The sequence below is a fragment of the Tasmannia lanceolata genome, unplaced genomic scaffold (genome assembly GCF_043159265.1).
Source record: "Tasmannia lanceolata isolate RefF3 unplaced genomic scaffold, GAP_Taslan_0.1 ptg000018l, whole genome shotgun sequence".
NCBI classification, from domain to species: domain Eukaryota; kingdom Viridiplantae; phylum Streptophyta; class Magnoliopsida; order Canellales; family Winteraceae; genus Tasmannia; species Tasmannia lanceolata.
This window is the reverse complement of record NW_027518695.1, coordinates 12,323,869-12,339,483: the sequence shown is the minus strand read 5'-3', so window position 1 is coordinate 12,339,483 and position 15,615 is coordinate 12,323,869. Positions and strand designations below refer to the sequence as shown.

Genomic DNA, 15,615 nt, shown 5'->3' with positions numbered 1-15,615 from the left:
AGTTTCTGACACGTGTTACTATGTCTTCCTGTCTGTTTGTTAAAAAAAGGAGAAAAGACCAAAAACTAGAGACGTGCATGAAAGGTATATCAATATATCATAGTCATTGACATGCATCTAAACAGAGACATGTGTCTACTCTTTTTGCTTTTCCATATAAAACCCTCTATGTAAAATCTCTCTTTTCCCTATATAGAGATAAGATATCAGAGTGTAACTGAGTATAGATGGAAGACTGTATTGAGGAGAGTGAGAGCTTGGTTTCTCCTTTGAATCTACACCCAAAGGAAGAAGTTGATAAAGGAAAAGAAGAAGAAGAAGATGAAGGGAAATCAGAAGATGAAGGAAATGTAGAAGTTGACGAGAAAAGAGAGGAGGGAGATTTGGGTGGAGGGCTCATCAATAATCTCATAACCAACTTGCCTCTCTCCCTCCCCAAGTTACCAGGTTCTCTTTCTCTCTTATATTAATTATGAATTAAAATATCTACTTTCCAAGTCAGTTGTTTCATTTTTCTTTGGCCTAATTTGTTTTTGGGTGCTCTCTATTCCAAGGTCCTGTTTGGATTGCAAGAAAAACATTTCTGAGGGAAAATTTTTATAGGATTGTTTTTCTTTACACGTTTTGTTTTTTTTTTTTTTTTTGAGTAGGGTGTGTGGTAAACATATGAAATTTTAAAAATATTTTTCCTTTATAAACTTTTCCAGAGAATGCCTGCAATCCAAACAGGACCTTAGAGTCTTAGACAGACTTTTTTTCTGGTTTTCTTCTATAGTCTTTCAGCGCTAGTTTGATTATCTTTATTTTTTTTAGATTCATAGTCGACTCTTCGAGGTTTAGACATAGATTTTGACCACTCACATGCTGGATTTTCCAATTTTTAATTTAATTTGTCGGGATTTTAAACATTAATTGACGGCATATGCACCATGTGCAGATGCTGCTGCACCAGGAACCGAAGAAGCTTCACTTCTAATCTCCATTATCAAGGATTAGGGGAATCATTGGTGGGAGTAATCAAATCATAGAGACTTTCATAGAAATGATCAAAGACGATTGACACACTTATCCTTTTTTTTTGTAAATTTGGATTTTAGAGTTTGATTAAGATCGTGATTAGTCAAGGGTTGCTTTTGTCTTGCCAATGACTCAAACTCAATCTTGTAATAATGCGGCCACAGCCAATTGAGGGCCAGTATGTAAGTCCTGATTGGTTTTACAACTCACCTAAGTTTGGACAGAAAATTTAATCATTGAGGATTGTCATTTGCATCTGCACCTTCATCAAATCCAGCAGAGCATCCAACACTGAAATCCAGTTGTTTCTGATGCTTTGATCGACGGCGCTCATCGAAATCTTCCCATCCTTCAAACTGTATAAGATACTGGCTGTAATCAGATGCTCAAACAGAAAGCAAATCCATACTCCTTCAATAGAAGGAACTCACACTTTTCTCCAAAAAAAAAAAAAAGGAACTCGGGGTTCGAGAAAAATGGTGAATCAAAGGCTATACCTGACGAAGAAGATCCATTGTGATCTCCGTGCCATGGAGATCAAGGGTTGAGAGCTGCGAGCACATTTTAAATAATGTAGAAGGGAGGGATTTCATCCCATTGTTGCGGAGATGCAGAGTCTGTGCATCATATAATCGTCATAAAGAAAAAGATCAGTGCAGAGATGTTGAAGAGTAAAGAAAGAAAAACTAAGCATCGGCGGACATACTATTATTTCAGTCATTATATACTGTTAAAATGTATACCAGTCACAAACACTAGTTTACTTACAAAAGTAATATTTCAAGTTCCCGATTTATGTGTCCCAACTGCTGTTTTAAGGGCATTCCTCAAATGTCAAAGGCTTTCTCACTCGTAATCTCTTTTCAAACACTTTATCACCCAGCAACTCCAATAGATTTGATAGAAAGACTTTGAGGCATTTCCAGAAATACAATGAAATGATTCACGAGACTAAGAATGGCATCATGATCAACTCTACATTTAGCTATAAGGCATATGCACCATGATCACAAATTTTCATCTATGCCTTGGTAGTTTCGTCTCTGTATGGGAATTTTCATTGCTGATCCACATCACTTATCTCCTTCACTTTTGGTGATCTGCCATGGCTGTCCCCAGTGATTCCATCCTTGTCAAGTTGGATGGAACCAACTATCCGTGTGAAAATTTCATTTTCGTATGTTTATTGGGGGAAAAGAAATGATGGAGATGTTAGATGGATTGAACAAACATCTCCTCAAAAGGACACGGTTCAATGGAAGATGAGCAATGCAAGGGTGATTAATTTCATCGAGCCCTCAATAGCGTTAAATCTCAAACATATCAGACTTGTAAGAAGATGTGAGACTATTTATAGAAGATAGGCTAATCATGGCAGATTCTTCTGCATGAAGTTTCTCTCTCTCTCTCTCTGTTTCCTTGTTTCTTGTCAACTAAATGTTTTTTCTCCTCTTGTTTTTTTCTTCTCTTTTCCTCTTATTTTCGCCACACCATTTCCTTGGGTTTTCCATCCCGAGGAACGCAACTGAATAGAGCCAGAGTGAAAACAAGACTAGGAATCCAACAAGGAATTTTCTTTTTATTGATAAAACTGAATTTTCACTTGATAAATAAAAATTAAAAGAAACATATTAATTCAAGTATGCATAGATACAACAGAACTCATTTATTTCTCCAAATGCTTTTGCATAAATAACAATAGAGATGATGAAAAGATGGACCTTCAGAATTCGTAATTTTCCAAATGTTTCGGGCAACTCCACTAGAAGATTTGATGAAAAATCAACCTACATCATATCAGAACCATGTTGAATATAATAAAAAAAATGTAACAAGTCCATACGAAAATTTCAAAATTAAGAGCACAAACTTTTAAAGATAAAATAGAATGCCACCTCAATAAGAGAGGAACAATTCCCTATGCATGAAGGCACCGAGTCTATCCTGTGAACACAAGATAATAATATTAAAAAAGAATGATTTAGAAGGCTATAAAGCATGAGCTGTGTATTGGCCATAGTCCACTTGGAAACACTGACAAAGCAGGATACGGATAGAGGAAACATAAAGACATCAGAATCCACTCAGTCATATCACCACGATTTAGAAGGAATCAATCATAGAAAAATGAAGATGAAAAGGAACTCTACAAGACAATGAGGCAAAAAAAAAAAAAAAAAAAAAAAAAAAAAACAAGTATTCCAAATTTGAACATAAAAAACACTAAGCAATCATATAAGAAAATTGTTCATTACATCGTAGTTGGTTGCAAATAATCTAAACATGAAAATGCATTTATAAAGCAATCTTCTAAGTTAGTTTGTATAAACACGAGCAAGATATTTGGTATATGACATTTGATAGATAATGTGTCATCCAATGATCCTGAAAACCTGCAAAGTGAAAGCAGAGACTCCTAAAATGCTAAGTTCTAGCATGCGACCTTATCATTTAGGCATCCAGGAGTAATCAGAACAACTTTATGATTAGTATTACAAATGCCTTCTTCATTCAGAATTTATTAAGAAACCAAGAATTGGGATTTCATCATTTGTCCTTGCAACTCATAACTATTTGATGTAACTTTCTTTTATTATCATAATTACTTTGGGATTGGCTCTTTTCTCCTTATTTTATGACAATATACTAATTGATAAAAAGAGAGAGAAAAAATAGACCAAGATCGTGACTTGGGCTAATCACATGAAAATGGCAAATTCACAATGTGATCATAACCTTGAGATGATCGATTTTTCAAGTTTTCCATGAAGACAACCTAAGGAAGGGCATACTCTGAGTCTTAGTTTTACCTCCGATATGTTGTTGCTTGGTTGGCTTACAGGCTCAGCATATATATGGATTCACTGTTTGCTTTTTCATTAGCATGCATAGTTATCAATTCCGTTTTGTTCTGGATTTTTTCTGTTCCATAAAGAGATTTGGAAAAGATACCTGAACAAATCATTCTGGACGGAATTGAGAAAAATTCAGCAATTCCAAACTGTTCCAGAAATTCTGTCAGGAAAACCCTCTTGGCCTCTTGTGAACGAAAATAGATAGAAACCTAGTTTGTCACTTTGTTCTGATGACACTTTAAACCTTTTATTTAAACTGGCATAGAACCCAAAAGTCATTCCGAAACTTTCTTATACATACTTTTTGCAGCAATAAATTAGGGCCCGTTTGGATACCGAGTTTTGGATACAAACTACATCAATCATCTTCATGATCGTGTTTTAGAGAGAGAAAGAGAGAGAGGGAGGGAGAGAGGGATGTCTCCCTGCTGCTGGAGCAACATCAAGGAGCAGCGACGGTGAAGGAAGTTGCCACAAATATTGATTTCCAAATAATGTCTCGCAGAACAGATTTGAAAATCGGAATTTTTTGCGCTGTCGTAGCTGATTTGGAAATCTAAAGGATCTGATCCAGTTCAAAATATGAACTAAATCCAAATCTTAATCATGTGGGTATCTAAACGTGGCCTTAATGAATTCCTAAATTCAGGACTTACTCTGTCAATCTTACAATCATATAAACCCATCCAACATTACATGCGAAATTGCGAATGCATCGACTATGCTACAATGGAACTATACAATGCAAAAGCTTGCTTTTAAAATGGAAATAACATCATATGAGCATATGTGGTAGAATTGGAACCCCACTAGCATCATTTATTGCATACAGGTTCAGAAAAACAACCAAAAGAAAGACATCAGATACCAAACTGAAACAAACAATACATTAATGGAGTTGCATAACATGGTTAGCTATTATTAAACACTAATGCCCCATCACAAATATAAAATAAGTTTGCAACTATATAGTCATTTCAATTGAAATAATACCTATTGTTGCTTGCTTTCAAAATTTGCAGCCGGCTAAGAAGTCTGATTTCAACTGGCAAGCTTTTCAGCTTGTTGTTCTCAACATAAAGTTGCTGCAGAGAAGTCAAAGCACCAATTGCAGCAGGCAGCAAACTTAAACTGCACAAATGACGTTTTATGATTAACACAAATAATGTAATGTAGGAATAAATGGGCTCCTAAATTAGTAAAGAAAAAATAAATAATCACTTAATAATGGCACACGAAATAACAAAATAAAAATTTGTGGTTGCTATATGATGTAGATCTGAATCTGAACTCAGTGGTTTTGGATCAGATCCACATGAGGTCTAACAAGAACAGAACAGTGTAGCAAGCAAAATTCAAATGTAGATCTCATCTAGATCTGTAACTTTCGGTTTAGGAAAACAGCTTCAGAAAAAACACAGATCAGAGAAGAATTGAACAAGATCTGCACACATTATAAACAGATCTGAATTAATTTTCCAGATCTCATGTAATCGGAAGTAACTAAGCTAATGAAATTCAAACAATCAACAGAAAACTTCAGAACAATGGTAAGCCATCATATCTGAAAGTAATTCAGGAAGAAGTCTGGCGCTAAACAGTTCAAACTGAATTTGGACTGAGAATACAGACAAAAATCAAACTTTGGAAACTGATCTTGAAAATCTAATTGATAACGGCAACTAGATCTGAGATTTTATTCATGAATCGAATTACGAATGGATTTCTGAAAAAAGGAACATATATTACGAATGACAAGGCCAATGCAAGTACTGTAAAGCTCAGGAAACTACTCACCGGTTTTGGCTTAGAGATAGAACTGTTAAAGACTTAAGAGATGTTATGCCATCCCAGCCCATGCTTTCATCCAATAAATTATTTGCGTTCAGGAACAGCTTCTACGCATAGTCCATGTCAAAACAGTGATGTAATTAAAACATTTGCATGACTGGGACTAGTCTCAAAAGGGATGAAATAAAAAGCAATATTGTTTATAAATATTTGTAGCAAAATACATTCATCAAGCATCTAAAATAGAAATGACAGGCATCAAAAGAACTTACATTCATAGATCTCAAAGACCCAAGTTTGGCTGGCACTTGTTGGATAGAATTATTGCTGATGTCTAACACTCTGACCGAAGGACCACAAGCCCAGACTTCCTCAGGTATAACCTTCCAATTCACAAGAATATGCATGAGTTTCCATTCAACAAAAAAATGCATGGGTTCATGCCTACAAATTGCACATTATAGGACTATATTTACCACTAATATATATAACCATAATAGAGGAAAAGAATAGGTTACGGGAGAGGTCCCAAGTAGTTGAATGTGGTCCAAATTTGGTGTACCAAACCAGCTGAACTGGTTCAATAAGAGTAATCTATTAAACAGGACCAGAAACTTCTTAATATGGAACTGAAGTGTTAGCTTGTCCACATAGTGCCAACATATAGATGGTGCCACATAACACAACAAATACATAATGTTAAAACATGCACGACCGAAGACAAACTAAAATATGATAAAAAATAATTAAGACAAGAAAATCCTACACTTGTTGATCGCAAAAAATGCCTAATCTTTGAAAAAATACAAAAATTGGGTTACTTCTAATCTGAATAACCTTGATGACAGAATGGGCACACAGTTAGTGCCATATTAAGACCACACCATATTTGCATAAACAAAATAAATTGTGGCATCAAATTGATAGATTTTCAAGGAATTTAATGTACCACAAAATCCACGTGACTTGGTCACACTTTTAGACAGTCTACAGTCCACACCTTACGTATAGCAAAAAAGTACCACCCATAATATGGTGTGAGATAAAACCTTAGAGTTCGGTAGCTATTAATTTGCAAAATGTATAACTGTGGCACTTACATAGAGTCCATTTATGGTATATTATATACATGATTTTGCTGGTCTTAAGTTCTAAGATTTGATCATTTTGAATATGTTAAGTTACCAACTTCTCCAAAAGCTTAAGCTGTTGGAGAAAGGCGTTATTTATCTTTTATATTTTAACACTCCCTCGCACGTCTGGCCCACTTGGCAAACATGTGGCACATGTGGTCCCACTTTGGGCCGACCATCGCATGTGGACTTTTTGCTATCCGTGAGGTTTGAACTCGAGACCTTTGGCTCTGATACCATGTTAACTTACCAACTTCTCCAAAAGCTTAAGCTATTGGAGAAAGGCGTTATTTATCTTTTATACTTTAACAGAATATATGGAGATGTACTAAGTCTCATCAGCAAAAGCAAAACAAATCACATGGCAACAGAAAACAAAACAGAACCAGATAAGAGAAGGGGTGTGAACAGGCATAAATATTTATAATTCAGAACAAACCAAATGTAACCAAACATACTGAGGTCTTTCTAAATAAGAAACCACAAACCCTAAGCCAAACCAAGCAAATAAACAAGAAGTGTAACTATGAATTGATCAATAACAAAATAAAGAAAACTTTGTGGATAAAACAGTTTGTATATAACATGATTGAAGGAACAGTCATCTTTTATTCGAGATGGAAATAATGTGGTTTAAACAATCATTTTTAAGTTCATGTTTGGATTTACAACACCGAACAAAACATTTTTAATAGAATAAGGCTAGAATAAAATAAATATATGAACTACAGTGAATTGGATTAGAGCATTTTATTCTAATAAGTATTTGAAAGTCCACCTTTAAATTAAACAAATAAAGACTTTACAGCAACAAAGCCATTGTAGAAGGCAATCTAAGCTATAAAAAGATGCTAGAAGAAATGATATCCTTATAGAAATAGTTAAGAACAAGTTTACACTAGTAAGGATTTAGTCATTCAAATGTTGGTATCGTTTCTGTGGAACTGTTGCTATGCATAGGAAAAATGAGAATAAAAGCTTCCGCTACCAGACAAAAACAAATCATGGGACATCAATATAAGACTTCGTACTGGAGAGAGAGAGAGAGAGAGAGAGAGAGAGAGAGAGAGAGAGAGAGAGAGAGAGAGAGAGAGAGAGAGAGAGAGAGAGAGTTTCTACGCAATATTACGCAATATTTGAGCAATTTTTATACTAGCAAGACTAGAAATGATGGCTACATCTATTGCTGAAATAACAAGCCTTTCATACATCAGTAGAACTCCATTTTTATGCTTGATAAATACCTTCAAGTGGAATTCCGACAAGGCTACAACACCAGTCACCCTCCAACGCTCTACCCGGCTCTTCTCGATAGGTGCCTTACTCATATCGTGTGCGATTTGATTAGTATCTGCAGGCCTCTTCAGGTTGGATGGTGTATAAACATCTTTAGTGATGGGACCATCCTGTTCAAGGATATGGTAAATTTTAGGCATCCAAGTATTTCAAACTAATAACTAGAACGGATCAACAATTTTGGAAAACATTTTGCAGCACAAAGATACTAAGATATTAATGTAATTCAAACATTTTGTAGCACAAGGAAACTAAGATATCATTTTAATTCAAACATTTGGCAGGATAACTGCTCCAACATTGAGTTTATCAACATTTAAATTTGCATCAAACCATATCCAAGGACATTTATTATGATCTGAGGCCGAAAACAAAGAAATAAGAAATGCAGAATGATTATTACTGTTCAATTATCTTGGATAATGTGAAGAATGATTTGTTTGAACGAATCTCCCAACTTAATATTGAGGAAAACCTCAACAATATGGAGGAAGCAAATAAAATTATAGATGGAAGGCAAGATTATACCAAAAAACTGTCACCGTTACTATCCCTAACTGAAAAGGTGTCATCAGAGATGAAACTCCAAATGTCCCTGATACCGAATAAATCATCAACATTATTGCAACAATGACTGCCACTATCACTCCAACCATGAATGCTTTTATCCGCATCATATATAAGGGGATCTTCACTATAACTTATTGTAGTTTTCTCCTTTCAAGATCATTTGTGTTGGGTATGTATTTGTGATATCGATTTTTCTGTATCTTCTTGTCTTGATTTTCCCCCCTTTTTACAGTGTTCTTTTGCTTTATTTGATCCATCTTTTATATAGGTTATTCTCTCAATTTGGGCATGGTGTTATTTCTCTTCTTTGTTTTCTTCCCCCCCCCCCCCCCCTTTTTTTTTGCATATTACTTGTTATTCATTCACTTTCTCATCACCCATTAACAATAGCTTAACCTCCCTTTTTTTGTTTATTCCAAGTTTTCTCTTTGAAGCTTAACCTCCCTTTTTTGGTTTATTCCAAGTTTTCTCGTTGAAGCTTAACCTCCCTTTTTTTGTTTATTCCAAGTTTTCTCTTTGAAGCTAAACGTTTCAGTTCCCTCCATCCTTTCCCCATAGGTTCTGTGATGGCTTCTGTTTTCCTTTTCTCATCACCTGCTCCCTGCCTTCAATTCATGAGAGATCTCAAGCCTGATGTCCCATATGAAAGATATTTTACGTGTATTAGGGGTCAAAGTTTAGGGTTTAAGGACTTCTATATAAGGAAAGTCACAAGATTGCATGTAGCTCTCTACATAAAATTACAACTCAACTCAACTCAACTCAACAAAGCCTTTGTCCCAAACTAGTTGGGGTCGGCTAAAATGAATCCTTTAGAATAATTTCATGAAGAAGGTGAAAGGAATCTACCTAGCTCTAATCCCGGCTCTAGTTGGGTTCTTCTACGTGGATCATTTTCTTCCATTCTATCCTATCCAAGGTCATGTTCTCTGTTATGTTCCTAGCTATCAAGTCTTTCCTCACTGTTTCTACCCAAGTTGTTTTCGGTCTGCCCCTACTTCTTTTACTCTATCAATTTGGCACGAGTCGCCTCTTCTCACCGGAGCATCCAATTTGTTTTCTACATAAAATTACAGTCTCAATAAAATTCTATGGTGTTCTAGTGCTCTATTTTGAGCTTCTAGTTCTGATTTCTGTTTGTTTCTTGTCTTCTCTCTCAAGTCCTCGAGTTTAGCCACAGAGGAGCCGAAGAAAAAAAAGAGTGACTATGATAAGTTTGAAGCTGACTCAGGCTAAGACCCTCATCTGCTCACGATTTGAATTTTGGACTATGAACAAAAATTAACCAAGTTGAGACTACATCATCTACCTCAGAAATTGCTACTAGAAAGGCAGCAATAGACAATGTTGCCTCGTGGAACTATATAAAGGAGGTACTGTGAAATGTATACATAACTCAGCAGTTAAGTCCTCCTGATTCTAAATCAATCCTAGAATTGAATTGAGCAGATACCTGAAATTTTCTTTAATCGAAAATTTGTTGACTATCCAATCCAGAGCAGTGAGAGAAACTCAAGCTCAACAATAAGGTCCAGCAGTTGACCTTATTCTCAGAATATTAGCCTCATGATCGGCTTAAATTAGAGTATATTTTACAAAAATGGAACTACAATAATTACCTTTTCATGAAAAAACTCCAATAAGAGAGTCCAAACATCGACTAACATCCTTCCTGAATAATATAGGTAAATAAATTGATCTAGAAAATTGGCTACCACATTTTGTTCAAAATTGTATCCCTTCAAAGCCCATTGATCAGTTTTCATGTTCCAAAATAAATCATGATGCATGTTAAGGCCCAATCATAAGCTAATAACACAACAAAATTACCCCTTGGTGTAAACCATGAGAGGCCACCAGCATCATCTTTGACCCATCTGACAATTGCGATGATCTCAATGTCTCTGCGTCGACAAGAACTTTCCCTGTTGCAAACTACAGTTAGCGTCCCTCATCAACCTCACATATTTAGTCCTATAAGATATTGAATTATTGAATTTTCGATTATTTTGAGTAAGAAATACGAGAACAAATTACATACTACAATGAGCAGAATGGAAACAGAAACGAAAAGGATTATTGTACCATTCAAAAAAAAAAAAAAAACAGAAAAGGATTACTGTATTTGTGTGTACACACCATACTGGAGAAGTTAAAAGATTACCAAGGATAAGATGACACAAAAAATGACTACTTAAAAACTCATCACATCCAAAAACATGGTACAGTTTTCGTCGAGTCAAACTTTAAGTTGGCTTTAATAGTTTCAGTTTTAGTCATTTCGGCCTCTCAGATTAATTATTTATATACTAGCTTTGGACTTCAGTCGTAGTCTTTAATATTTCAGTGTCAGGTATGCTGTTTATCTTCAGTCATTAACTTGTAGTAGTAAACTGGATGTCCAACATCGTTAATTTCAGAAGTCAGTTTGGACCAAAGCAATACCTGTGATCTACTTGTAGAAAGAAGGGAACTTATTACAAAGGATTAAGGATTTCCTGATACTTTTTCTTCTTTTTTGAAAAAAATAAAAGGATTGCTCGATACCAATATGTACTGGTTTCCCACTCTGGAAAAAAGAAAAAAGAAAGAGGAATATATTTTCCCAAAGTGCCAAAATATAGATCATATCGTCAGATAAAATATATCTGAAGATTCAACATGATAGTTTAGGTGCTTGGGGTGTCTGACACATTTCATGTTTCTGAGTCAAATCCATGATCTACCTCTATTATCTATAGGAAGGACTTAATAGAACCAGTTAAATTGGACAATAAAAAAATAGTTGTTCTTTTTTGGGTAACCAATTATTAGGTAGCTGTACTATTGTAAGTAGCTTATAATGAACCACTTGCATTCTGTTTTAACCACAGAGATGGGACATCTCAGTAGAGAGAGGTGATATACAGGTTATGTTTGCCAAAATTGCTTTGACATGGATAATTCCCCCTCCCCCTCGCCCTCCCCCCCCCCCCCCCCCCACACACACACACACACCCAATACTCACACACACACACAAAAAAAAAAACAAGGTTTCTTTTCCATGTAGATAACTTCTTCTCTACTCTTTCTACAATTGCATCAACGCCTTCTTCCTAGGGCACCCCACACCCAGAGCCAGAGGGAGACCAAGATACCAGGTGGGAAGAGTCTCCACTAAGCACCCCAATATCCCTACCAATCTGTCTCTCTCTTCTTCATCAATGTGAATGCCAATCATTTTGACATTAGAATATTTGATCTTTGCCCCATAATAATCTCATAACATCTTCACATTGCCTTGAACTTTATTAAACTATCACCGCTAGCCTTACTAAAGATGAGATTGTCATCTACAAATTGTAGATGAATGACCTCAATTCCCGGTCTACTGATAGAGAATCCTTCGATGAAGCTGCATCTTCTGCCTTTTTTCCATCATTCTGCTTAACGTTTCCGCCACAACACGGTCATATGCCTTCTCCAAGGGGGCATGTGAAAATTAGATAAAAAAAAGGGGATTTATTTATTTATTTTTTGAATGGTAACAAAGGGGAATTTTCGCATCCGGGAATAAGATATGAATGGGAAACTAAAAGATCCACCTGGTCTGGTACAAAAGCAATGTATAGATCTTTGTGGGATCAATACCAATCAAGTAATTTTCAAATCAAAATAATATAATAACAATACTACTTCAGCATTGGCAGAATATTATTGGCTTCTGTTATTATTGACAGGATGTTGTGAGATAATTCTTGTCCAAATCTTCCACAAACAACCCTTGAAAAGTAACAAAATTATACATCAAAATAAAAAATTTCTTCCACGATCTTCTCCATCAAATTTCACATGGCATTATACATTAAACAGGAGTTCTAAAGCTTGGGAACGAAAACTTGTTTATATGCATCACAGATGATATGAAAAATTAGAGTATTCTGAGGATTGGAAAGGAGAAAAAAGAGGGGAAGAGGGTGGTGTGTTTGTACCTTTGAAGATGAGTTTTTGGCCTCGAGGGAGGACATTGGTGAGGGGCTGAAGAAGGGTTTTGAGGTGCTTGATTGTAGCATCTGGGGAGAGAGTTAGTGGAAGCGTTCTCCCGCTGAATTTCACATGGAGAGTGATGTTAGTAGCACCTTCCTCCATCCCTTGTTCTTCCTCTCTTTGTCTTCTCTTTTTTCTTCGTGTTCATTTGACTTTCTTAGGCAAGAGATATGTATACTTTGTTTGGTGAAGGGGAGGGCAGTCTACCTAGATTTTGTAGGTGGGACCCACACAAAATTTCGATCTCCCTCAATGGCCCACAAGTACTATCCGAACCGTTGGATAGAGTGCCATTATGGCCCGCTTCCCTATAGGCTACTCATATTTGCACTACCATTTCGGGGTCTTGTTAGGACACTCTGTGACGGCTTTCTGGCCTTTTTTTTAGGTACTCCTCTCCACAGGTCGCTCCTTTCTTGACTTGAACACAGGACGTGGTGGCTGTTTTGATACCAAATGTTAGATACGAAGCTGATGGATTGCGTTAGGCAAAGCCTTTTAAACTTGTCTTATACCAGGCTGGGTCCCACCCAGTCCCATACCTAGGCGGGCCCTAACTCAGAACAACCCTGGCCTTAGAAGGAGGATAAAAGTGCCTTTCTTTTTTTTAGCATTTTCATTACAATTATTTTGAATTAATGGCTTGGTTGATTAGAGTACATAGAGCAGGTGGGGTTATTTCCAGGGAGAAGAGAATATATCGAAATTACTTAGAAATAATAAGGAGGGGCGTATTGGTAATTAACTTGCATAGATTACATCTACGATTCTACATTCACAAGAGAAAACATTGTAAAAGACTTTCAAGGGCATGGAAGTGTTATTTGATGTTACCCTACTATTTACAACCCCGTTATTGATAGATACACCCATCTCTATATTTTAGATTTCTTTCCAATTGGTAGCCACAACTTCCAAAGAAGAAATTAACTTCCTTGGAAGGTGTGAAGGTGTGATTGAAGGTCTATAAATTAGGGCTGCAACAGGGTGGTGTTGGGTCGGGTTTTTCAAAACCCTAGCCCAACCCTGGATCCCATTATCTCAGCCCTGACCTTGAGTCAAGGCCGAAAAACCTCAACCCTAAGGGTGTCAATTTTGGCTCGGGCTCGGAAGCTCGCTCGAGCTCGGCTCGAATCCTTAACGAGCCGAGCCGAGCCCGAGTTAGGCCAGGCTCGGCTCGGTAAGGCTTGTTAAGAATTTAACATATTTAAATATATATATTATATATTAATATATACACTAAAAGGGTTGTCCAGGGAGTGAAAGGGGGAGGCAAAATATGTCACTTCTTTTTTAGAACCCCATTTGTTACTTGGACCACCCTCCGTAGTGTAAATAGAGTGGTCAAATTACACTAGATAGGGCTGTCCAGGGAAGATGAGGGGTGTGAATTTAATATAACCCGAGCTCGATAAGGCTCGCGAGCCTGGCCGAGTCCGAGCCGAGCTTTTGAGCTTAACGAGCCTGGCCAAGCTCGGCTCGTTTACACCCCTACTTAACCCATTGCCCTCCCTACAGGGCTCAATGCGGCCCTGGCCAGCCTTGATTGGGCCGGGCCGGGTCGGGCTGGCCTTGATTGACCCTAGTGCAAATACCAGTTAAGAGTGCCAAAAAAAAAGCAACCACATATATATAGAACAAAATGATCAATAAACAGAGAAAGGGAACAAAATAAGACTATCAATTCAGCAACATGACGGGCAGCAGAGGCAGTTATAATAATAATCTAAAGAAACATCAATCCAATATAATATAAAACATTAGCAAAAGAAACATGCACAGATGGTTCAATTCCATAATAGAAAACTTAGTGTCGGGCTGACCCGAGGTATTAACCCCGAACCCGACCCAACCCTGAGTCTGGGCTTAAAAAATGAACCCTGACCTGCCTTCAAGGTTGGAAAATGCAACCCAGACCCTCTTCAGGCTCAGGGCGGGTCTGGGCTGACAGAGCCAAACTTGCACCCCTACAATAAATCTTTCAATTGGGAATTTGGGATGTGATTAAAAGTTCTTGTCCAAGTTCACACAAGTCCACAAGAGCCTAGATGTCCACGTATTCAAAGCCGAAGTCACAGAGCATCATTGACAATTTATGAGAGTTCACACAACCTTCTAAATCACCTGCGACTAACCCTCCCCACGCCTAAAGAGAGAGGATCTCTAAACCTCCACATGTTTTTTCTGTTCAACTCCCTCATCCTCTCACCTTTTGCTTTATATGGCACACCAAGAAGCAGATAAGAAGTTACATAGTAGGCCCCACCTTCAATTGATTTCAAGCACTCCCAATATTACATAGTAGGCCCCACCTTCAATTGATCCGGGACATCTATTTGATAAACCCTACGGTGGATATCAAACAGCTCAAAATCATCCACATTGGACAATCCTGACATACTAGTATTATTTTTTTTTTTCGGTGGCATCTATGTGTGTGTGGGTGGCGTGGCGGAGGAAGTCGAGGTGAAAGGAAATTATGGAAAGTAGTATTTTCCATGTAAAAACTCCAAGGTCCACTAGGTTTGCAGGTTTCCTCGGAATGAAGGAAAATTTTCCATTTTGGGAAAAAAATGGAAAATGTGTTTACGAAATGCGGGAAAATTTATTTTCCATGGAAAAAAATTCTACAAAATTTTTCCTTTCATCAAAACAGCCATTCAAGCGAGGTCTTTATGCTATGTTTTAAGGGAATTGCTAGCGTCCATCACAAAAGGCATTTCGCGGCTGGTCTGTCGCGTGTTAGACCACCCACCTCATGAATAGAGACAAAAGCTGTTGTCTCCATTCACGAGGTGGCTAGTTTGACATGCGGACCAGCTGCAAAATGCCTTTTGTGATGGACCCTAGCAAATCCCATGTTTTAATGACCCACTAAACAAACACCATTTGGGAAAATAATGTAGTGTTTCCATATATATCAACG

General features: G+C 37.0%; 1 protein-coding gene and 1 long non-coding RNA gene across 2 annotated transcripts; one reads left to right on the top strand and one right to left on the bottom strand.

The window, feature by feature from the left end:
- The first annotated feature begins 177 nt into the window (after window positions 1-177).
- LOC143850925 (uncharacterized) lies at window positions 178-1,811 on the top strand. The gene is made up of 2 exons (XR_013236110.1): window positions 178-447; window positions 938-1,811. It is a non-coding gene; the product is annotated as an uncharacterized LOC143850925 (long non-coding RNA).
- LOC143850924 (LRR/ubiquitin-like domain protein) lies at window positions 1,148-12,859 on the bottom strand. The gene is made up of 10 exons (XM_077360212.1): window positions 12,635-12,859; window positions 10,493-10,587; window positions 8,041-8,202; window positions 5,936-6,046; window positions 5,670-5,770; window positions 4,866-5,003; window positions 2,913-2,961; window positions 2,739-2,804; window positions 1,515-1,634; window positions 1,148-1,373 (listed from the first exon to the last, which is right to left on the bottom strand). The coding sequence occupies exons 1-10, from the start codon at window positions 12,789-12,791 to the stop codon at window positions 1,251-1,253; spliced, it is 1,122 nt and encodes a 373-aa protein (XP_077216327.1). The 5' UTR covers window positions 12,792-12,859; the 3' UTR covers window positions 1,148-1,250.
- Between the last annotated feature and the right edge of the window lie 2,756 nt (window positions 12,860-15,615).